A 25,607-nucleotide genomic window follows, 5' to 3' on the forward strand; every position below is an offset into this window, starting at 1 on the left:
AATGCTAATGACGGCTTGGCACTTGTTTGGGCACCACCGCAACAAACAAAGATGACCGTAATTAAAGCCGCGGCATCCTTGGCCTCCCTTAATCTGCCAGCCACAATTTTAATTAAAATTATCGGTCATTCTCGTGGTCCTGAAAAGCTTAAAAAGGGATACATTCATAAAGGCGCGGGAGGGGTAGGGCCAAGTTAATGAAAATGATGTTTGCACCTGGCAGAGTAATATTAATCCGCCACTGCCTGGGTGGGATTTGCTCGGCCGGGTTTTACAGCCTGTTATTTCACAGTCAGAGGATTAGAGGCAGCACCAAAAAAACACAAGCAATTTATTTTTATAAATGTGCAAAGGGAGTCGGAGCTGGGGTAGGCAGGGGTGGGGGCGTGGGGGCGGAGGGGACGATGAGATGGGGGCGGAGGGGGATCTGAGGCTTGGTGGGGGGGGGACGGAAGAAGTGGGGCAGTTTTGGTTATAAAACTGCAGCCATCGCCAAAAACTTAAATTGCCTCTTGCGTCACGCTGTCCTCGCGAAAGTGCCCGGCTGTGGTCGGTCGCTAAGGGTGCGTGTGTGAGAGTCGTCCGGGGTGTGCACGTGAGAGTCGTCCGGGGTGCGTGTGTGAGAGTCGTCCAGGGTGCGTGCGTGAGAGTCGTCCGGGGTGCGTGCGTGAGAGTCGTCTGGGGTGCGTGTGTGAGAGTCGTCCGGGGTGCGTGAGAGTCGTCCGGGGTGCGTGTGTGAGAGTCGTCCGGGGTGTGCACGTGAGAGTCGTCCGGGGTGTATGTGTGAGAGTCGTCCGGGGTGCGTGTGTGAGAGTCGTCCGGGGTGCGTGCGTGAGAGTCGTCCGGGGTGCGTGTGTGAGAGTCGTCCGGGGTGCGTGTGTGAGAGTCGTCCGGGGTGCGTGTGTGAGAGTCGTCCGGGGTGCGTGCGTGAGAGTCGTCCGGGGTGCGTGCGTGAGAGTCGTCCGGGGTGCGTGTGTGAGAGTCGTCCGGGGTGCGTGCGTGAGAGTCGTCCGGGGTGCGTGTGTGAGAGTCGTCCGGGGTGCGTGTGTGAGAGTCGTCCGGGGTGCGTGCGTGAGAGTCGTCCGGGGTGCGTGCGTGAGAGTCGTCCGGGGTGCGTGTGTGAGAGTCGTCCGGGGTGCGTGTGTGAGAGTCGTCCGGGGTGCGTGTGTGAGAGTCGTCCGGGGTGCGTGTGTGAGAGTCGTCCGGGGTGCGTGTGTGAGAGTCGTCCGGGGTGCGTGTGTGAGAGTCGTCCGGGGTGCGTGTGTGAGAGTCGTCCGGGGTGCGTGTGTGAGAGTCGCCCGGGGTGTGCGCGTGAGAGTCACCCGTCGCCTAATTGTGAATTTGGAGTGCGTCGTCGGCAGCTGCGGCGTTTTGGCAGCGGCCGCTTGACTTGAACAAAAAAATTCTCCTTTGCAAAAACAATCACAAGTGCTGATGTGGACGGCTGTTGTCATCGGCAAACAAAGGCGTTTTGCATGAATAATTCAGCCGCAGGCCCCCCCAAGCCCCTTTGCCTGCCGGGACCACGGTCTCTGGCCCAAAGGTGTCGGTAAACGAGGAGGCAAGGGCGCGGGGCGCGGGTTTTCGCTGCAGCGACGACGACGGTTCCGGGCATGCAAAAAGAAATTACGAATACCCGAGGCCAATTCGGCACCGTCCGACGGCCCGCCAACTTTCCGAAAGCAGTGCAAAGGCGGCGCGATCCTCCAATGAAGCCGTGATTTTAGACGTAACGACCGAGGACGGCAGCACCGGCAAAAGCAGCTCAATCAAATAATACAGCCTGCATAGTAATTGATGTAAATAGTTATCAGATTAACATAATAAAGAGCAGTCTAATATAATCTGCAGGTTACCAAAAGGGGGGTTTTGTTCTGCCAATAATCCTCCCTTCTTCTCTTAAGCTCTTTAGGGGGGGGCCCCGCATAATTTGTAGGCTGGGTGGAGAATAGATGGGAATCAAGCAATGTGGAATTTGATTGGCCAAAATACAACTTTCCCAAATAAGCCGTCCTCTTTCATCCCGGACCGTTAAAGACCTTCCCCGTGGTCTCGGCGTCCGGAGAAAGGACAAGCCGTGACTCCGCGCCGGCGCTCACGGCTTGCTCACTGTTTCCTTGCACGGCTGGAGATTTTTTTTCTCTTCTTCCCAACCCCCCCCCCCCCGAAAAAAAAAAAAAGAAAGCATTATTTATTTATTTCGCATTCACCCCGCGAGTGCGTGGGGATTGAAGCCCGGCGAGGGCTCGGAGGCGATGCGGCCGCTGCAGAGGAAGGCCGCGTTGCTCTTCCCAGCGGCCGCGTGCAGCTCCGACGGCCCACCGGCGCGTGCCGAGGTGACAGGACGAGCCGGCGACGGAGCGCGGCGGCGACCGCGACGGTTTATTTTTTTGTCCGTTTGTTTGCGATTTTTTTTTTTTTCCCAGTTGCGGGATTTACGGCAGAGTGAGCAGGAATGCCGGCGGAGCGAATATTCACCGAGTGGGCAACCGGCCGTGCGTGCCGGCTCGCGTGTGATTCCGTGCGATCCGGTCGGTAGTGCGCGCGGTTGTTTCTTGTCGTGCGTTCCTCGTTTGCTTGGCTGCACGTGCTCTGCGGAACGCGTGGCCGATCCCGCGGCCACGTTTGCGGTTCGTCTCGTGCTCTGGCTCTACCGAGCGGAGAGGAGTGGAGGCGAGGCGTGCGACGCGTTATCCGCTGACGCCCTTGCCCCTGGACCATGCATTTATCCCTAAAGCGAGAAACGTCGCCTCGCTGGCATGCCCACCTGCTGCTGCGTGGACGAGGGCGACGTTGGTCGTCAGTGCGGTGCCAGCATGTACATGCGTGTGTCGAGGAACTGTGGCGCATCACTTTTGCACTTTGATCTCCGCGAGCTTGGTTTGATTCCCAGCGAGAGTTGAGAGCCGTGGCAAAGAGGTGTCTGCACCTGTTCTGCTGGCCTCCGTTCGGTCAATGCCACTACAAGTGGGGACCAGGTTTGCTCTGCGAATGTCGGCCGTCTGCGGTTCTGGCCTCGAGGCTTCCTCGAGTGCCTTGTCGGACTTTAATATGTGCTCGCCAACAGCGCTTACCATTAGTTCTTTGAGGAGAACACTGGGAATGGCGTTCATGAGGGTAGCCAGGTGTTCTTCTACTCATGTGTCCGGGTGCACAGATATCCATGAGCGCAGGAAGGCTGACCGTCTGTACTTCACCGGTGATGACTAGTTGAACCAAACCACTGCAGTTGTTGACACGGTTCGTTCAGTTCGTACGGAGGTAACGAAATGGAAATATCGTTAAATGTAACGCGGTGAACTCGGTAACTTTGACGGTTTTTCTATGTCCCTGCGACTTTAAGTGAAGCTAGATTGGAGGCCATGGGCTTAAGCCCCCTCTTCAATGCTTAGAAACGTGCCGTTTTTAAGTATTTGTCTGCTGTAAATGTCCACGTGATAAGCCACTTCGTTATGCTGTTGTCTGTGGCCAGGTCGACTTCTGAGAAAAGAGCTGCATAGCTCAGTGGGCCTTTCCTGGTAAAATAAAATAAATAGTTTAGTTTGAGTTTAAAACACCGAACTGGCTCGCCAAACGAGGCCAAAGCCGGTGTCCTGGCATGAAAATAAAGATGGAGAACGGGTGGGGGGGAGTGTAGTCGTACTTCCATGTCATCGTCATTGTTATTAGTCACCTTTGTAATCTTGGGAGCCAGATTTGGCTTGTATGAAGCCGATCCATATTGTACTGCAGTACAATATGGATCGGCACCAATTGTTGTGAACTGTTGTTATGATGGGTTTTTTTATTAATGCACACTCGTATATTACCAGGTGATGATGAATGAACGAAAGTTTTTTTTTTTGCAAAGGACATTGTTGAAAGTTTTATTTTCAGAGTTTCTCAGCGCCTGCTTTGGGCTTTGTAAGGGGGTCAAAGAGCCATGTAAGTGTTCCTAAATTTGGCAGCGTGGCGGGAGTGTTCTTAAACCTCCCGGACCCGTCCCCCACACACACGCGGCGAGGAAACACTTAGCACTGCCCTCCCATCTCCTAACAGTTCCCTAACTCTCCCCCATCCTCCTCCTTCTTTCCTCCTCCTCCTCCCGTCCGAACCCCACAGCACCTGCAGAAGCAGGAGGCCTCGTCGTCGGTGGAGGGCTGCCTGTTCGTGTGCACGCTTTGCGATTTCTCCACGCACGCCAAGCTCGCTCTGCTGCAGCACGCGCGCTCGCTGCGCCACCAGCAGAGCGAGGGCCTGCGCCGACTGCAGCAACTCCACCGAGGCTTGGCGCAGGAGGCCGCGGGGGCCGGCGGGGTTGCGGCCACCGGGCCGGGGGTGGTGGGCGGGGAGGACGAGCTGGCGCAGATCTTCTGCGTGCGCGAGGCGCCACAGCCGCAGAGCGGTGAGTGGCTCGGATCCACGGCGTGTGCGTGTGTACGTACGTAAGTGCGCGCGTGCGTGCGTGTGGCTGATGCACAGCAGTGCGGCGCAGTGAGCAGCACAGGTGGTGAGCGCGTCCTCAGTCAGTCGACCCATGACACCTGGGGTCTGTCCCGTGACCTCCTTCCAGCAGTGACCCATCCACACTTCACGCGTCCTCAAAATGCACCTAGCCTGGCACAGGTGCTATGGTGATGTCACCACCACTTATCCGCGAATGGCAGCTGTTGCTGCGATCGTGTGTTTGTGGACTGGAGCGGTGGGTGCCGGTGGTTAGCCCCTCCCCGTACTACGAATCTGGCGACAAGAGTTCGATTCCCGCTCGCGGATAACATCGGTGACGACTATTTAAACTGGGCCTGGGCCTTTCCCGAGGTTTACTGTGCTTCATGCGAGTACCTGGTGCCGTGTGTAAACACAAAGCACTGGGGGCGGGGGGGGGTGGTGCTGAGCACCCACCTCCTCGGGGGGCATCCCAGCATTAATACGTGCTCACTAACAGCACTTGCTCCGGCAGTCTGATCAAGGCTACGTGGGGGATCTTTGTTATTGTGTGTGTTTAATGCAATTCATAACACATGCTCGAAACGTAAGGTTTAAAGCATGCTTTGGCTGATTTGATTTAATAGAGTGTGTAGGAGAGTGACAGCTCTTCATTGTCTAATCCAGCAATATCAAGAAGCGGCTTTCCTAGCGCGCACGTGTACTCTGCGTGCGTGCGCGTGCGTGAGTGCGTTCGTGCGAGCGCCTGCGCCCGCATTGGCATTTGTTTTACTTTCACTCGTTTCCATCACACCGGCGCGCACGGCATAGAGCGCAGGCGGGGAAGGGCACCCGTCGCAGAGGTACGGAGCGAGCAAGCGGCGGGGAAGACACCGGGGAGAAGAAGAGAACTGACTTATAAATGTTCTGTATCTGAAAATGAGTGTTCACACATGCATCACATTAGGAACTCCAAAGCTGTAATTCTGTATTCTGTTTGTTTCTATAGGGACCTACTGTCACGGCAAAAAAAAAAAACACCAGCTGCATTTTCCGCGATACGTTATATTACTCACCAACTTTTCTTGTCTGCTTTATCAATTTACATGAAAGCTTTTCCTTTGGATCACCGCCACCTACCTAGTTAGACAAAGTCTGCGTCGGACGTCACTCCCCGAGGAAGCAACGGTGCATTCACAGCGGACGGGCATTTCAATAACAAGATAGCCCCTGCGGTGGGCCGTGGCAGCTGGGAGGGTAACCTGACCTGGATCGGCAAGGGGTCGCGCCCCACTCAGGAGCAGGCACACCTCGTCGCGTCTAGACGGCAGCAGAGGGGGCGGCAGCAGCAGCGGCAGCAGCTCGCGTCGAGGCCCCGGCCGCGGCGGCACAGCTTGTTCTCATTAGGCCCATCAGATGGGGAAAATGTGAGAGCGCGCAGGGTTGATGGGAACCACTTGCCCCAGGCCCCCCCGCCTCTCCTTCACCCCGCTCATACCCCACCCTCCTCACTACCTCGCCCCCCCCCCCTCCTCCCCTCCACCTTTCTTGCTCCCTCCCCCACCAACCCCTGCCGTCAACCCTCCTCTCCACCTAGCCTGCCTCCCCAGCTTCTCTCCGAGGCATGCAGAAGGTTACAAAATCCAGCCCCAAAAGGTTTCCATTAGGCAAACTTTCTCCCCCGGTGTAATCTTTAATTTCCGCTCCCATTACGTTAATGCCCCTGCTCCAGATTTGGGACCCATTTTGCGGTTTGAGCCGCAGACAAGAAAGTAGCAGAACCATGTGGCTCATTAAAAAACCAGGGAATGATTAAGATTTATGAAGTGCTGTTGCGTGCGATCCACAGCTTTGGGCAGGAATGCTGCTCAAGTATTTTTTTTTCTCCCCTCCACCAAATCTGAAATTCATTTCTAAGTTTATTAGATGTTGTGGAACTTTGCCACGGTTCAGAGTTTTAGAAAATGAAAAATGAAAACTGTAACACATATATGGACATTGGCTGCGCCCGCAGGCTTGTCTGTCATAATTCTAAAAGGTTAAAAACTTAAGAGGGTAACTTCAAAGCACGGAGCGATCCTGCCCAGGAATACCGCGTGTAGCGTTACGGCGGTGCGCCAGCGCGTCGCGGAATATTGGGGCTGGATATTGAAATGCGTTCCTGCCCATTACACGATAGGGTTGTACTTCAGCGGAATACGATTTGAAGGGGAGAGCTTTGGGAGGGGGGAGGGGTGGCGGGCGAAATCATTATCAGCAGGCGAGGTAACGGGGCGACTTGGAGGTGAGAGGGAGGGCGGGGGGGCAGGGGGGCGTTCCCGTAATTGGAAAATTGAACAATGTCATGAAAATTACTTTTGTAAGCAAAGCTGCTTTCAATCAGCAGAGTTTTTTTGGTCGTGCATAAATTGATTAAGTGTGAGGGGCGGGGGGTGGTGGTTTTGAGCTTGGCATCGTACCGCGTCGGGGAGAAACAATATTGCGTGTGACAAACGCGGTCAAAATTAAGCGGAGGTCGTTACGAGGGCCTTTGCTGACTGGATAAGCCGTTTCCCTCCGCAAAACTCTGCCAAGATGTGTTTTAAGCTGTCAATTTCCGTCACAATAACCCGCATTCCAAGGTGTCCTTCAGGGCACGGGGAGCCACGGTAGTGCTACGATGGCGGAGCACAACCGTCATCCCACGTTTCATGACACCTGTTGACTCGTTTAACGTTGGCTGGTGATGGGGGCGGGGGACGCACCGCCCAACCACACTCGCCGCACACGAGGAGCCAAAAAAACGAACGCAAAGACCCCCCCCCCCCTCCGTGTAGCCTTAACGGACTGTTGGGGCAAGTGCTGTTAGCGAGTGCCTAATGAAGGCCAGCACGGCACACGGAAGGGGTGGGTGGCCAGCACCACGCCCGGCCGCCTTTGTCTCCGTAGTGGAGATGTTTACGACACACCCACATCAGGTACTCATTTGAGGCCGAGTCGATGTAGGGGAGGCCCAGAACCGGTTCGGATAATTAATCGTCACTGGTGTTAGCCGTGAGCGGGAATCGAATTCGGGTCTCCGGGTTCGTAGCGCAGCATAGCGCTAACCGCTGCACAACCGAACGACACACGGCCTAACCACACCAGCCAACACAGACAGAGCCCTAACCACAGTAACCACGTGAAAACAACGCATACATTCCCACTGCATAGAATGTAGTAGTAATAACGATAATCACTTATCGAGGAAAGCCACAGTCGACTCTATTTTGGGAGGGTCCTGCTACATTGGGTGTTTACTTTAAGATGTTTTCAGCCAATTAATGATGAGTTGTGTTCATGCAAGTGGGAGGAAACCAGAGCACCCAGAGAAAACCTATTGCATGCGAAGGGGCAACACTTACAGATGGAAACAGATGGCGATTAGTCTACTCTTCCTGTACTGCCTTCTCGCAAGCCAGCGCATGGCACCTCCGCGATGCTCAAGGGAAGGTAGTTTCACAACATTTGCGTGCGATCCACCAACCCTCGCCTCCACACAACCTCAAACGCAAAGCCTAATGGCACCAATATACTCAACGTGAACACATCGGTAAAACATAGAGAACTTAACTACGCCGGCCAGTGCATCTACGTATGCATGTTGAACTTCTTTCGCACCGTACATAGCCAACTGTGCGAATCGGAGGTGCGCGGACCCTAACCACACGATTTGTAACAGCACCAAACCAGGACACAATCCCTAACCACACCATGCCAAGGCGGAGAGTGGTGGTTGTAGCAAGCCTGGCATTAAACGCGTGGAATCGCCGGCTCACAGTGATCAAATTTGAGATGAAAAAGGGAAGTTTGGAGCTTTTGGCTTAACGAAATTGTATAACTTTTTTGAAAAAAATCTTCAATATATAAGGCATTAGCGATAAAAGAGACAAATCTGAGCGTGATAGAATTATTAATAATCTGGAGCTACAATGTTGATGGTTCCTTTTTGATCTAATATCTCCGAGGTTTTCGCTCTAAGCGGTTGATTTGGCGGGGCTCTCAGGCCCGTCCGGCACATTTTTAAACAAATGTACATTTTCAAGCCGAATTACAAGCCCACTGATACGGCCGGGGGGATGTCTAAATTGAGCTCGGTTGCTTGGAAAGGTTATTAAAACTTAAAAGTTGAAGCACATCTTGAGTTAGTTTTAAACTCATTTTAAGATACCAGGTGGGTAATTTGCCAAAGCGCACAGCTCGCATATCACTCTGCTCTCACGGGCTCGCCGCCCTTTGAAGTCGCTGCCAGCGACGCTCTGCTCGTCCTCCCAGTGGCGCTCACAAACGCATAAATCCAGGAAGCCCACAGAGCTTACTGATCACAGCATACAAAACGTATTATTTGCTTTGGACACGTGTTTTTTTTTTTTTTACCCCTTCCTCACTCGGCACAGAAAATTCAAATTCATTTTGCCTAATGCCTCTTTTACGCACAAGATCTGCTAAGTCTGTAAGTTGAAAAGGATGGCTGTAATGTGTGCGAGGGGAGGGAGGGACGCGGCGCTCAGAACTTCCTTGCTGCGCGCGGCAGCCAAGCCACCGCTCGCCACGCCAAAGAGTTAACGCGCGCTCGTGTTTCGCTACCGGGGGCTCCGCTTCTTGAGCGGCTGCCGATCGTGGTGCAACGCGCTGCTGTGCCGCGCCAGCGAACGCCTACGACGCTAAGGGGACGGCGGCGTACAGTGCGCTGCGTGGCTCCCGGCTGGAGGAAAGGAAAAAACAAGCAAAAGCTCGGCCACCGTAATAAAAGTAAAAAATTCGAAGGTCGAATAAACACGGCGTGCGCCAGTCGGCGCGCCGCGGGACTCGATCGAGGGTAGCCGTGAGCGGCCCCAGAGCCGTGGACTGTAAGGGCCGGGACCTGCGGGGCCCTCCGCTTTCTAATATCCAAACACCGCTGCGTGTTGGTTTGCCCCCTAATGTCTTGGCAACTGGGAGTTTTGGAAAAACATTTTACGGCCGCTGTATATGTACAGCGCCGTAACGAGCAAGGGGGGCCCCCGTGAGCTGCGCTCGTTGCACCGCTATCTCCTCGACAATCTCGGTACAGCCGTTCAAATGCAAAAATGGTTTTATTAATCGCGATTGGGGCTTTTGTTTTGTAAAGACGCGGGATTTACGTTTTGATGCTGGATGACGCCGAGGCGCAGTGCTGGGCGCGAAAACGACTGCCGCGTTTGTAAAAAAAAACTCTAGAAACGAACCTTGTTTACTGCTTCTGTCCTTTTTTAATTGTGAGCATTGGGGAATTCCTGCAGAACTGCGTGACGTCCGTTAGAAACGATGCTCATCTCTCTCCGCGCTGACGGCTCCCGTCTCCCAGGGTGGCAGGTTCGGCTGAGCGAGACACCCTCCCGGCGAATACCCACGCAGAGGCTGCATGGAAGAGAGGCTCAATCTGTCGCGTGGCTATTAGAGTGCTTTTACCGAAGAGGTAGGGGAGCCTCTAATGCTCTTTTCTTATTTATGAGTTCGTTTTGTTTAAGAAACAAATCAAATTATGCGCTCAGTTGGGATGGCTTTGACTTGCGAGCCCCTCGCCATTGTTTAAAAGCCCGAAGGATCGCAGCGCGAGCGGCTCACCACAAACGCCAGGGGAAATTCAAGGTCAGCGTTATCTACCAACAAACCTTCCCACCCATTAAAGAATGGAAATGAACCATTATTCTTCGGCCCTTTTATCGCTCTATCTGCCCGAGGCCAAAAACTGGTGGTGGGTGGGTGGGCGGGGGGGGGGGGGGTGAGAAATGGTTAAACCTGTTTACCGCGGTGCTCCCTGGCATCCAACCTGTACTTTGTGGCACAGGTAGAATGAACCTCACCCCGTCGTGACATTATCAGGAACAATGCGTGTCCGCAGCCTGTTATTCGATTTTCTCTAAAGCGAGCCGGCGTTGCCTTCCAGCCGCGGGTTTAAATGGCCAGACGGTAATTACGCGATGGGCGCTCGCTGCGATCGCACGTTATCCCGCGTGTCTGTCTCTGTTGGGACGGAACTCGGCGGGGGGGGCGTTTGGCTGGCCTCGCCAGGACCACGGGCCGGTTCAGCGGCGAACAGCGCCGAGCGCTTTCTCATGGTGCAGGTGGTGGCTAGCGTTCCCCCCCCCCCAACTTTAACCAGAAAATGCGGCATCGGCACGGGCAGCCATTGGCCGACCGTTATTTCCAAAATTTACTCTGCGGGGCGAAGGGGGGCGAAGGGGGGCGCATGGCGAAGTGAGTGGGAAAATAAATATGGGGGGGGGGAATATGCCGTGACACAATATAATTCGTTTAGTTTTGCATTATATAGTTATCTATCGAATTGCTCCCAGCACGTGGCACAAAACGTCCAACATTAAGCTAGCCAATACACGGTACTACAGCAAGCAAACTAATTGGAGAGTACACCCACAAAATCTAGGCACCGCCTCTCAACTCCGCGGTCGTATCAATCCGTGCGGCCGTTTTGCCGTTTTCCTTGATAGTGCAGTGTGGGTTTAGGTGCACACATTGCAATCGGTCCCGGTTTGCGAGGAATAATCACGAGCAGATTTGCCGTGCCGGACGCGGCGCGAAGGAAGCGCCGACGTTGGTAGCTCGGCTGCAGGAATGCACTCGAGCGGCTAATTTGTTCACTTCTCATCCGGCGGGTAGTTATCGTGCTGCTCCGCACTCAAGCGTCGCCGCAAAGACACAACGTAGCAGCCCCCCGTGCCACGATTGAGCCGTCTCCTCCGCAGACCGTGCGGCGAGCCGGCGGAGGTGCAGCATTAATTAAGGGCGTCCTGCTTTTGATGTCGTAATTCGGGCTCCGTGCTGCATATTGTAAATGAAATTACGACGGCCCGAAAGGCAGCGGTTTTTTTTTGTAATTTCCCAGCATTCGCTGTCGCCCTTCCGTCAGCCGATAGTAACATAATAATAATAATAATAAAGCTGACAGGCAGGCGCCCAATAATCTCTGTTGGATAATCCGCGTTGTCTCCCCTCTCTCATTCCTTCAGGGCCTCGTGCAGTTATGGATCCATTAAAAGCCTTTCATCGGACTGCCCTCTGCCATTTTAATTACACATAATAATCGGCCAAGCAGAACGCACTGAACAAGATGCTCTTGTCATTGCTCCGCCCGCCCGCCCGCCCGCCTGCTCGCCCGCTCGCTCGCCCGCCCGCGCGACATTTCGGGGGGGGGGAAGCATATTAGTGCGGCTCCCCCGCGCTTGACACACACCTACCCCTGAGATAGAGCCGAGCTGTCAGCCATCAAGGCCAATATTGAACGTCAGTGCCCAATTACAAAAGGTCACCTGAACTTTACTGTTCCGAGGTATTTTTGTGTTTATTGATGGCCAATTCATAACGTGCGCTCCCCGCGCCGCACACCAGTCCGGTTCGGGTTTTGGCTGAGAGCGGCGGCAGTGGCTTTCGTGTTTAAATGGACGCATCTCCGTTCAGCACCGAGGTTTGTTTAGCGCGAGATCTTTATTATTTTCACATGGCTAGAAATTACATTAACGTGGCTTTTGAAACTCGGTTTTGCACTTCATATGTAATTGACATCTCCGTGAGGCAGTTATCCCTATCTATTACACGCGCTCAGCTGCCAAAACGCACAGAGAACCACGGACATTCCACATAAATAAACAACACACTGTCTCTGGTATTTTGCTCTGGCAGCTGTGTGCGTTTCACATCGCTATTCATTCCAGATGTGGCTGAAATTTCAGCCTCCGAAAACGAGGGCCCCCGAGTCACAGCCAAGCGCGCGAGCCCGAGCCATCCTGGCTGAGAACAGAGAGCCACCCCGGTTGACCACAACACCCGACGCATTTGGCGGTTCAGAGCAAATGTAACCACACCATTCCCACCGCAGGAAGACGTCCGCTCAAGAGGCCGGCCCCCTGTCTGTCACTTCCTCCTCCCCCCCCCGCCCCCCCCCCCAACTCCCATCGCACGTGGGAGCGTTTGTAATCGTGTGCGACGGAGCGACGGCTCCTCTGTTGCTTCAGTAGCGTTGGGATTGGCGCTGCGTCCGATTCAACCATGTCGTGGCCTAGCTCGCGTGCTTTTAAAAGTAACGGTGCAGCCCTGCAATTGCTTGCTCGCGCCACTGCTGGTGGAAAGGCATCCTCGAGAGGGAGCACTGGAGAGACCCCCCCCTCCACCCTCTAGAGAGTTTGAGGCATATTTTCCTACGCTGGCAGTCTTGTAAGGGGTGGGTGTACCCACACCTTACCCCACCACGTACAACTCGCTCATCAATTGACCGTGATTGAACCCATCTACACCGCTGGGTGGACAGAAGAGAGGGAGGGGGCGATGTTGGATTTAAGAAACTTCCACCGTTGTTATACTGGCTGCACCGGGAGATCCAATCGAATCGGCGATCTCGGGATTGCAAGTCCAGTGTCATCACCGTGATACTCCTGTGCACACCCCCACGTATACATGGGCTTGTACACCCTCACGTACACATTCGGCGTGTACACCCTCACGTACACAATCAGCGCGTACACTCCCACGTATACATGGGCTTGTACACGGGCTCCAATTAGAATCATTCTGCACTGTCCCCCTCTTTTTTATTTGCCCCGTGTTTGTTAAGCCTTTGCTGACAAGGATTTAAAAAATACATTTTACCCAATTTTCATTCGTTGAAGTCCCAGTGTTTAGAAGATGAAACGCGCAGGCCTTTAAAGGCCCTCCTCATGTAAGCCTGCACCGGCGCACGGCCACACAGAGATAGCAGGGCGGGGGGGGGCGCGGGTGTAGAGGCATCCCAGAAATTCAGGGCCAGTGCTCTTAGTGCCAGAAAAGCCGTCAGTGACAGAGTAGAGTAAATAAAGCCAAGCAGCACATTTGAGGTGTCGGGAGTATTTTTTCTTCCTCCTCCACCACTTTCGCTGTTTGCTTTAGTGCCGCTTGTTCTTAAAGAGCAACCCAGGAATTCCTTGAGGAACACAAAGCAATTATTGTTTTGAGGCACTTCTCAGGGCCTCTTATAATGCACATTTGCCTGAGGTTTGTAGGGTCAAGGCAACTCGGGTGTGTGTATATACGTATATACATAGTGCTTATAGAGAGGGAGCAATTATCAGTCCAATTCAAGAAGGCCATAATAGTGGTTCACTTATAATAGGAGCACATTTAATAATTTCAATAATTATTATTATGGGGGTCTAACAAGGCCGTGTGCATTACACATGCAGTACGGTGATGTCACGTGACTTGGAGGGCATGATGGGAAGTTTGGACCCTTTTGGTCACAGCCGTGCCCCTCTTGTCGTTTGGGACTCTGGCCCGGGTCTCACCGTGGCTCTTCCAAAGACCTTCCAACCCCCTCCCCCCACCACTAGAGTTCTCATCAGTAGCTTCATCAGGAGTGGTTTGACCATACTTCACCATGCTGGTCAGTGCGGGTTGGCAAGGAATGGGGGGAGACCCAGGACTGGTTCGGACATCGGACGTCGTTGACGTTGCCAGTGGACAGGAATCAAACTTGAGTTCGCTGGGTTCACAGCACAGCGCCTGAATCTCTGCGCCACTGCTTCACCCATCACTTACGACAGTGGCACAATTATGATGCACAGGCACAGCCCTGCTGTCAGTCCACTGCTGGATGAGGGCCTTCCCATGCCGTGCGGGTCGTAGGGGTCACTTGACTACACTTCACCGCGCTGGTGAGAGCAGATTGGTGAAGCTGGAGAGCACAAACGAGTAGAGTACAGCAATGGATTTCTCTCCAGTGACCTCGACTACCCATCACAAAGCTCCTCGGCCCTATGACAACACGTATGCGTGCGTGGCGGTTGCCCATCCAAGCATTATCCAGGTTCAAACTTGCCGAGCTGAGATTTGACGAGAGCTGGCGCACCGCGGGTGATTTGGTGATAAGTGATGATGGTAACGGTTCACGTATAATGCAGGCGTCAAAATAGTAGGACACTTTAGAATAGTGCTCCTCAGAAAATAGTGGACCAGCTTATATTGGTGCACGGCTAGGGAACAAGTATCTAGCAGCAGAAGCTACTCCTCATGTCCACTTTTGTGATTGTGCCTATAAGTTAGAATGAGAACGTGATTGTCCCGAAGGCGTTTTTTGTTGTTGGACAAACTCTTGTGCGTGTTTAATGTGAAGTCAACATTATCTCTGTACGGCAAGTGCATGACGATGTCAATGTTTGACATGTGAACGGAAGTATAATTTCACGGCACGAATCAATAGTGTGCTGATTTATAGCCATAATTGCAAAAAGAAAAACGCGTAGGTTTTCACTCGGCACAGGCAGGCCTAGGTGTAGGCTTTCAGTGTTATTTGGTTTTAAACCGGCGGAAAGAACTGCAGAGACCAGAATCGTCTCGTTTGCAAGAGTGACGCGAGTTGAGAGTGACGACTGAGGCAGCCACGCAGACACAAGGAGACTCCCATGAGGTATTGCAGGCAGGTGTGGCGAGGCACCCCCACCCACCGACCGACACACTGAGCAGTAGCCACTGCAGGTCACCCGACACCTTGAGGCTTTGCGGCGAGGCGTGGTTGCAGCCGGAGACACCGATCAGGTGTTTCTTCTGAGCAAGCGGACACCAGTGCATGCCATCAGACATTCTGGGAGAGATAGACGCCGTTGGGTATTGGTGATAGGTATGGCCGTAAATAATGAGACGTCATCATCCGTTTACAATGGGGTCCGGCCACAACCGTAGGACGTTTCCTGGTACAACACAAAGTCCCCATTTGGGCATTTACAGTAGGTCCAGAACCCTCAATGATAATAAACTATCGTGTATTGACAATAGGGCAGCCACAACATGACGACGGCATCGGGGATAGGTCTGACCACAACCAAGAGGTGTTGATGATAGGTCCGGCCACAACAATGCATCGGTGCAGCCGTACAAACATCGGGATGCTAAAGGTCACAGGGTCCAGCTCAGGCCACGGGGATCACAAAGGGGACTTCTTTTTGTTTAACCAAAAAAAAATCCTCTGTCAACAGCCTCTCCTGCCAATTCCCCGGTGCGCTTTCATCCGGCAAACAAAGCCTATACGGCTGTGCAGGGAGCCAGCTGTTTTAGATGAAATGCTCATCAAAGATTCCATATTCTGCTTTTCTCCCGCCCGCTCACCCACCCACTCGCCCCCCCGCCCGCCCGCCAACACTCCTGCACCCGCCGCCAGAATCCCCCCCCACCTCCCTCTTCCTTCTTCTCCTCCTCCCCTCCTCACTCCCCGCTCCTCCCCCACCACCTTGAGCACAGGAGATGTGCCGGCTCCCGTCGTATTAATTTCGGGTGAAGTTAATACCTTCCCTACCTCATCCCTGTGTTTGGCAATCAGAAAAGAATTACCATGGTGTGAGTTTTATCTGCCAGCCTTTGTGCTTGGGTATTACCCGGGTCTTAAAATAATCACACAGATTAGACCCGGCTCACTCCCACCTGGGGAATGTTGCCTAGCGACCGTGGGCAGCAGGATTTTTTGGGGACGATGCTATGGGACTTGGGACAAAAGGGATTCACCCCCTCTGCCATTGAAGGGACCTTGAATTGGCTGCGTGCATTCATTCCAGTTGTGTAAAAAAATATATAAAAAATCTTCCGGATTTGCTTTAATCCCCAGAATGTTCGACGGTCGTTCGCTCTGCGTAGGCATTTACACGAGGGGGGCTAATTAATAATGCTCCGGCTGCGCGCTCTGCGCTCGAGTGGCGGCGGTGATGATGGCCGCGGCGGCGGCGGCGGCGCTCTTTGGTGTGGAGCGTGGCACCGCCGTCCGTGCGTGAACCCTCCTGCGTCTCTCGGCTCTGCCTCCTGGACAAAAAAAAACAAAAAACCTCCAGCACCGTGCCGTGGCGCCACGTCGCGTTGTTTTTCTTCTTCACAGGCGGGTTTTGTGTGACCGGTTATCGCAGTTTAAACGTAGGCTGTCTCGCCTCATCCTGGCAGTGTCGTTGCAATTTGTGGGTTTTTTTTTACTTTCTGAAATGTAAAAAGAAACGGGAGATCAGTGATGAGCTGCGGCACCGGCACTCAAAGAAGAGCACGGAATTCTCGTTTCCCAGGAGATGCGAAATATTCCACATGAACGCTCAGGATTTTGACACATCTCGGGGTTTTATTTTTTCCTCGACTTTATTATAAAATAAACACAAGTCCCCTTTGTTTTTATTGATGATGGCAATCTCCTGCTTCGACATGGATACAAACCTGCCCGTTGTGCATCTGTAGAGTATTTTGTTTATTGCGGTGCGCGGAAAACGAGGCATCCAGCGAGCGCGATGATCTTACTCAAGTTCATTTTTTTGTATTCGCATCTTCATAAAACAAATCAGCACTTTAATGAAAAGTGTCACTCCTTCAGCGTGCGTCTGGCAATTTCGAACACTCCGACTTGAGCTCCAAGCACTGAGCACCGTGCCCGAAACGATTCCCGCCCCGCCGATGGCGTTCCGTTGAGCGCCAGCCCAGACGTGGGGTGCCATCCGTTCCACGGCGCCGCCACCGAAGCCACCAACATGGACTCCGCCACCGCCGCCGCCAACACCACCGGCCACACGTGGCGGCAACCGGAGCGGCGACGCGTCTGTCCGGGCGACACGCGGTCGTTCCGGCGGCGCGTTCGTGGGCGCAACTCTCCCCCCCTACCACCCCCTGCCCTGCCAACGATTGCAATCGGCCTCGAATTGGCTTTGTGAGGGCGAGGGTGAGGGGCCTCCCCCAGGTCGACTCGGCCAAGACCTCGTGCCTGGGCGGGACGGGGAGGCGGCGGCGCCTGAATGTGGACGCGTCTCGCTCTGCTTCCGGGCGTCGCGAGGCGAGCGCTCGCCCCCAAAAACACGCCGGCGCTTGCAAGCTGATGACCTCTTCCGCCTTTTGCAGAAACACGTCCAGGCTCCGTGAGTGATCTCGCACACTCGCGCTCCCACAGAATTTCCCATTGCCAGTTCTCGGATTGTCTCCTGCCGGTGGAGGGACGTACGGATAGCCCAGCGAGTTGGCTCGCTCCCCGCCCTGCTGTTACACCCGGGCACGTGAAAAATTCCCACACTAAACTTTTTTTTGCAGAAACATGACTGCCCACGGTAAATAAACTTTAACATTAAAATAAAAATCAGCATATACAAAGCAAGAACATTTGGTTTGCATATTAACCAAAAAAAAGAATCCCCTATTTTTAGCAGATAAAGATATTGAGTGAATGGAATTACTTCCAACTTGAAGCGTTTCAAATGATGGAATTTCTCTTTTTAAAACTTTTGGCATCTAATGAAGATGACTGGGGAACAACTGCCTACAGAGACGCTAACGAATGCCCAGTACCATCTTCTATTTGCATGCAAGTATTTGTCGGGATTCGTTGCCCGTGGGATGATTTGTTACCCGTATCTGGCATTTCCGGCGACGGTGGGTGGCCTTGCCCGTGTACACCGACTCCCTTTCTGCGCCTACGACGAGAGAAAGACAGAGGAGGACGGGGGGGGGGGCGTTTGAAATGGCAACGTCGCTCCCCGCCCGGCTCGGCGGGACCGGGGGTGGGGGAGCCGGCAAGACGGAGGGGTCGTGGCACGGTGTCTAAACGCACGCCGACGACGTCTCCCCGCGCGTTGGTGCTCGTGACGGCGAGACGGTGCGCCCGCGTCAGGGCCCCGGGTACAGGGTGGAGTGCGTTTTACTCTGGCCGTCGTGCGTTGGACAACGCGATTAATTAACGACCTGTGGCCATGCACGAGGATGGCCCTTGTTGGAATAACATCGTGGGGTGCGCACAAAGGCAGGGTGACAAATCAAACAAAATAAGGTGCACCAATCGGCACCGGTGCACCAGTCGGCACCGGTGCCCGCCCCCGGTGAAATACCGTCTACGCGTGCGTGCATGTGTGCGTAAAGCATGCATGCATGCAACACACTTAAACAAAAACAAAGATCCCCCTCGTAGCCTGATTAGACCGTTGTGGCGAGTGCTGTTAGCGAGCACCTAATGAGAGCCGGCACAGCACACGAGAGGGGGTGGGTGTCCAACATCACGCCCGGCCGCATTTGTCTGTCCAGTGCCGATGTTTTTTCGCGCCGCGCCAGGTGCTCATTGAAGGCCGAGTCGACGTAGAGGATAGGCCCAGGAGATCGTTCGTGTATCCGCTGCTATGCCCGGTCGTGAGCGGGAATCAAACTCTAGTTGCTGGGCTCGTAGCCGGAGTGCGCTAGCCCCGGCACTGCCGTGCCCTACAAACGCGTGCCTTTGTCATCACTGCCCCCCGCACTCTTCGGCTTTACAGGCGGTGCCTGCCACGAGTTATTTTTAGTGCCATGGTTGGGGGGAAAAAGTTGAACAAAAACCTCGCCCTGGATGAAAAATAACGAATGGCGCAAACTCACCAAGGGTTGGGCATTCACGGCGGCCATTGCGGTGAGATTAATTCCCGGCAATGGCTCATATCAGTGACGGTCGTAGACCCCCCCCCCCACCACCTCATTCCCTACCAACCGGTAGAGTGGAGCTTTGGTCAACCCACGTAAACGACATGTCTTCAGGAGGCCTCATCCAGATAAAGAAAAAAACTAATTTGATATTAATGTTTAAAATCTTTTTTTTCCCCAAAATTTATTCCGATTGTACAATGTGCATCTTTTGTCATGAGATGAATAATCCAATCAGAACTCTCATCTCTTCATGAGATGAACAATCCAATCAGAACTCTCATCTTGTCATGAGGTGAACAATCCAATCAGAACTCTCATCTTGTCATGAGGTGAACAATCCAATCAGAACTCTCATCTTGTCATGAGGTGAACAATCCACATGGAACTCTCAGTGAGTGTGCATCGCGTTGTGTTCTCGTGTTCAAACCGCACCTAAACAGCGCGCTGTTAAGGAAACTTAAAATAATTTTGTTATTTAATTTTACCAGGTAAGGCCCACTGATTTATGTAGCTCTTTTTCAGAAGCAACCTGGTCACAAATGATAGCTCAACGAAGTGGCTTATCACGCGTGGAAACGTGCAGCAGTCAAATTCTCTAAACGCACGTTGATTCTAAATGTGGAGGGAAAAACCGGAGGACCCGGAGAAAAACCCACACAACCACGGGGAGAACATGCAAACTCCAAATATACAGCAGGCATCAGGGTCAGGATTGAACCGACGACTTCCTGTATACCACGCGTTGGAGTTAACATCTCGCCACCTTCAGCATTACGGGTTGCCCATGGGTGCCCACCGGTGCCCGTGGGATGCACGTAGGATGCACGGTTGCCTGCTGATGAGGCACTCTGTTTTCATTCTCAAAGTTAAATCATCGCTAATCAAATACAAATCCACACATCACGTGATTTTTTTTGTGCGCGCTCGCACGCAATAATTTCCATGCCGGGCTGAGACCATCAAACACGCTCCACCTGGGAGCCCGGTTTAATCACAGGCAGGGGCTCAAACCCGCATTTGAACCCAGGTTCTCATCGGTCGGGCTTGGTCTTCCGGCTCCAGAGCCCCACCGGGTGACCCTCCAGAAAAGGCGCTACGCATTTAGACATGGACAGCGCAAAAGAGGTGTGATTTTTTTTTTCTTGTGTGATTCGAAGAGCCACAAATCTTGCCGTGAATGGAGAATGCTGCTGCCGAGTGGATGTGATGCAGCGAATCAACTTAGACTTCCAGTGGCAGCTCCATATAGTTCGGCAATTTCCGATTGCGCTCATTAAAATCTCCGAGGCGTTGTGACGCTGCGTTCACCCCGATTTCATTCGTTGAAGCGAACACTCGGATGCGATTTTTAATAATAACAAAAAGCCGACATCCATTTAACAGTGCCACGATTCATCCAATTGACGATCCTATCCAAGTATTGTCTTACGTTGTCATCCGTGCAACGAGAGAGAGGCGTTACCGCCTGCCGCCCCTTATTGGAGCGCCGCGGCTCCCCCGTCTAATCTGCCGCTATTGTTAAGCCAGCCGGTCAGACAGCATTAAGGACAGAGAGAGGGGCAAGATAATGGATGCTTGGGTAACTGGATTCTGGCAGAACAACAGGGCGTTGAATGGGAGGAATTAGGGTTTAACCCAACTGTAATCAGCACCTAATAATCAGCTGTCCCTTCGTGGGGGGGGGGGGGGGCCCGGTACCGGTAAGGCAGCGGCACTACCCCAGCGGTCGCATCCATGGGTGCGTCCGCTCGCTAGCCCCCCGTCCGCGCTTTTTAACCGGCGATGTCATCGCATCTAACGGCGCCATTTCACGTGTTCTCGGCACTTGTTTTTAATCAAGGTCGGTGTCAGGATTCCAAAAAAATTTCGGTAAAAGCCCCCCTCATTTTTACACCGCGCTGGACCCAAGCGGCCCGGCCAGCAGTTGACCGGCGTGAGGCCGTGGTTTCGTCTGCCGCTGCCGCCGTCCTTCGGCGGCTGATTTCGGTTGCGCGCAGCTCGCCCAGGGAAACGGCCACTTGCAGAAATCCGTCGCCGGGTAAATTATTCCTGGGATTAGCCGAGCCGCCAGAATGAGAATCCTGATTTAGAGATCCGGCGAACGTCGTCTTTTGCGACATGGGGGAGCTCCACCGTGCCCCTTTTTGGCGGCCGCGGATTTTCATTTAGCCTTGTCATGCCAGCCTCCTGCGGCCGTGGCAGTAACCGCAGCTTGCGCCTTGTTGCCCACTCCTGGGACTCGGCCGCGCTCGCAGGCGGTCGCAGCCGCTCGCGCCAGCCGTGCCACATAATCAGCCCCTGGGCCGCCCACCGCTGAGATCTTATAAAACTTGGCGCACTTGAATGCTAATCGGATAATTTTCTACCGGCCTCGTATTATCTTGTGGTGGGTTGGGTTTTTTTTTTCTTCCTGCACGTGCTTAAAGTCTTTTGTGTTTTGTCTAACTGCCGGCGACTGCTGTTGGCGCACGCCAAGCGAATGTCAAAGGGACCGCGTCGGTGGAGGGGAGTGCGTGCGGGTGGGCAGACGTGCGTGCGCGCGTGCCGCGTGTCTCTCTAGAGAGATCCCCGGCCGGTCGGATGCTCCCTGCTCCCCCGTGGCCTCCAGAGGCCGTTGCTTTGAGAGCCGAGGTGAATGCCGCCGCTGCTTCGTCAGATGCAGCTGACAATCTGTCTATTGTTTTGTAAAAACAGGAAATGTTAAATATAATCATAGGTTTAGCTTCCTGCCTTGCTGCTGGCTAATTTTATAAAGCATCAGGATGTTGCTGTCGGTTCCCATTAGCTCGGCGGGGTGGCCCGTGTACGACTCGGCTCGGTGAGACCCTCGCTGATTGGCGATCGGCGAGGGTCTTGCCGATCAGCGAGGGTCTTGCCGGAAGGCGAGGGTCTTGCCGATCGGCGTTCTTCTGGGCCCATTGCACAACAGAACAACGCCGTTGTGTACAAGGATCGTCGTACATTTTTTTTTACCAGCCATTGTCAATTCACCGCTGGATGAAGGCCGCCTCCCCAAGACGTCATGCCATATCCCGCGATTCGGAAACGTAACGCGTGCACATTGATTTACGCTTTACACGGTGTATTCTGGGATCATGCGGTTATTTGACCAATCCTCGCCACTTCGGTCAAGGCACTGTCCTCTGCTGCCCACAATGTAGCACATCTACGCAGCTGCCGATATAACATCCAAACATGCACGGTGGTCAACAATTTTTTAGGGTAGAGAGGGCACGGGAGATGAGGGGGAGGCGCGGGAGATGAGGGGGAGGCGCGGGAGATGAGGGGGAGACGCGGGAGATGAGGGGGAGGCGCAAATCCAATGACCAGCCGGGTGATTCGGCGGTAGAGCGAGTCACTCGATGGTTGACTCAGGGCTGTGCACAGGTGATCAGCACCGCTTCAATGCTCATTTGAGCAACAAAAGATTTGAGCAAGAGATGGAGAAGAGGAATGTCTTTAGCCTGAACTTGAATGGAACCAGGGTCCCAGCGGTGCAGACGGCCGGCATGCAGTGAGTTCCAGACAGTGGGGGCAGCAGCAGAGAGGAGGAGACCTCCCAACGGAGATTTACTGCAGGCTTCGACAAAAGGCCTTTCTTATTCGAGCAGCATGGATGGGGGACGGGCACCAGACAGGAAGGCGATCTCGGCAATCTTTAAAGTCCCCCGTGCTGCGCCGCCTGCTCGTACGCATTGAGTCAAGCAGCGGAGCGAGCCTGCAGCTGGCAGCGGCCACGTGCGCGGGAGGGAGGCGCGGAGCGGTTCGGGGCAAGCCAGGGAGCGAAGCTGCTCCCTCGGTAAACACGCTAAGCTGCTCTTTATTACCGGGCCTCATTAATCATACCTTCCTATTTATCTCAACCCCCCCACTGAAAACGCACCTGCTGCTGGTTGCCCGTGCGTAGTACAACAAAGCGGCTAAAATGAAGGTACTCGTTGTCCTCACGGTGAACCAGAAAGTGTTTGCGATGATTGTAGGCAAATGACAAAAGCGCCCAGGACCGCGGTGCTGCAGGCCACGCTGCGGCACGGCTCCGCATCCGAGCAAATAAGCGCAGAGCGCATCGCCGCCGGCGGCGCCCACCGCTAATGCAGTCCGCCGCTCGGCTCTGAGATGCTGTTAAAATTAGAGCCGTAGATTGCAGCCGCCGCTCGCCGACGAGTGACCCGTCGATTTCTTGGCTTGCGGTGCACGGGGGCAGCGGCGGGCCCGCGCCAGGGGGAGGGGCCTCGCCGCGACGCAGGAACGCGGGCGGCCCCGTCGCAGATGCGCGCACGACGCACGCACAAAGCGCGCATGATGTGCGCATATCACGCGCACGACGCATGCAGGTGTCGCGCGTACACGGATAGTACGTAGCACGCGCACACACCCACGGCGCATTGTACTGCAAACCTGGTGGCCGGGGTTAAATTCTCGGCCACTGTTGGGTTGACTCGGGTCTTGATTGAGTACCTGGTGTGGCATCTCAGTACCGGGCAGACAAAGGCACCCACACCATGGTGCTGGCCACACCATCCCCCTCCCCCCCCCCCCCATCGTATGTTCCTCTGGTCTTCATAGGTGCACGCCAACAGGACCTGTCTCAGCAGTCTGCCACCGTTGCATTTGTGGACCAAAGTACAACTTGCGTGCACAGCCACTCGGTTATGTGTAAGTCCTGGAATAAACATATAAGCATATACGTGTGTGTGTGTGTGTAAACAAACAAAGACCCTTGACATACTTTTGGGGCAAGTGCTGTTAACGATGGGGCGGGTGGCCAGCACCAACGCCGAGCGCCTTTGTCTCCCTCGTGGAAACATTCACACATCGCGCCAGGCACTCATTTGAGGCTGAGCCGGCCTCGGCAAGGCACAGGACCGGTTCGGATAATCGTCACTGGTCTTGGCCGCAAGCGGGAATCGAACTTGGCTCGCCGGGTTCATAGCGCCGCACGCTAAACGCTAAGCTACTGCTTCCCATCGGTGCGCGTGTACCACACATGGGCACATTTACGTACACGCACGCACGCACGGACACATCGTAACGCCGCAATGCGCGCACGCGACTAATACAGACGTGGCCTCGCATCGCGACGCTGTGTGCCGCTTGTCGAGGCTCCCTATGGGGACCCCCCCTCGCCGGCTTTTCGCCTCCCCAACAATTAGCCACGGCCTCCTTCATCTCTCCCCGGGGCAGGACTCTGTCCCTCTCCTCCCTCTCTCTCACTCTCTCTGGGCGCACACCACACACCACGCACAACACACCACATTACATCACACCACACACATCACACCACACACATCACACCACACACATCACACCACACACATCACACCACACACATCACACCACATTACATCACGCCACACACATCACACCACACACATCACACCACATTACATCACACCACACACATCACACCACACACATCACACCACACACATCACACCACACACATCACACCACACACAACACACCACACACATCACACCACACACATCACACCACATTACATCACACCACGCACATCACACCACGCACATCACACCACACACATCACACCACGCACATCACACCACATTACATCACACCACACACATCACACCACACACAACACACCACACACATCACACCACACACATCACACCACATTACATCACACCACGCACATCACACCACGCACAACACACCACACACATCACACCACACACATCACACCACATTACATCACACCACACACATCACACCACACACATCACACACATCACACCACACACATCACACCACACACATCACACCACACACCACACACAACACACCACACACATCACACCACACACATCACACCACACACATCACACCACACACATCACACACATCACACCACACACATCACACCACACACCACACACAACACACCACACACATCACACCACACACATCACACCACACACATCACACACCACACACATCACACCACACATCACACACATCACACCACACACATCACACCACACACATCACACCGCACACATCACACCGCACACATCACACCACGCACAACACACCACGCACAACACACCACGCACAACACACCACGCACAACACACCACACACATCACACCACACACATCACACCACACACATCTCACCACACACATCACACCACATTACATCACACCACACACATCACACCACACACATCACACCACACACATCACACACATCACACCACACACAATACACCACACACCACACACAACACACCACACACATCACACCACACACATCACACCACACACATCACACCACACACATCACACCACACACAACACACCACACACCACACACAACACACCACACACAACACACCACACACATCACACCACACACCACACATCACACACATCACACCACACACATCACACCACACACATCACACCACACACATCACACCACACACATCACACCACACACAACACACCACACACCACACACAACACACCACACACAACACACCACACACATCACACCACACACCACACATCACACACATCACACCACACACATCACACCACACACATCACACCACACACAACACACAACACACCACACACAACACACCACACACAACACACCACACACAACACGACGAGCATGGCGCCTGCAGGGCCGCTCCAACATGCGGATGCCACCGTCGCCACGTTAATGCAGTCACGTGCAGTCACGTTAATGCAGTCACGTGCAGTCACGTTAATGCAGTCACGTGCAGTCACGTTAATGCAGTCACGTGCAGT

At 53.9% G+C, this 25,607-nt stretch overlaps 1 protein-coding gene across 6 annotated transcripts in view; it reads left to right on the forward strand.

Moving 5' to 3' along the window:
- Window positions 1-25,607, forward strand: part of ZFHX3 (zinc finger homeobox 3) — a 138,955-nt gene that overhangs the window by 64,843 nt on the left and 48,505 nt on the right. For all 6 annotated transcript variants that reach the window (XM_076069759.1, XM_076069757.1, XM_076069758.1 and 3 more), the window contains one exon: window positions 4,102-4,384. In XM_076069759.1, the coding sequence (XP_075925874.1) occupies window positions 4,102-4,384 (283 nt within the window). The remainder of the gene's footprint in view (window positions 1-4,101; window positions 4,385-25,607) is intronic.

Source organism: Petromyzon marinus, chromosome 25 (genome assembly GCF_048934315.1).
Source record: "Petromyzon marinus isolate PM22_M1 ecotype Great Lakes invasive population chromosome 25, UKy_Petmar_22M1.pri1.0, whole genome shotgun sequence".
Classification (NCBI taxonomy): domain Eukaryota; kingdom Metazoa; phylum Chordata; class Hyperoartia; order Petromyzontiformes; family Petromyzontidae; genus Petromyzon; species Petromyzon marinus.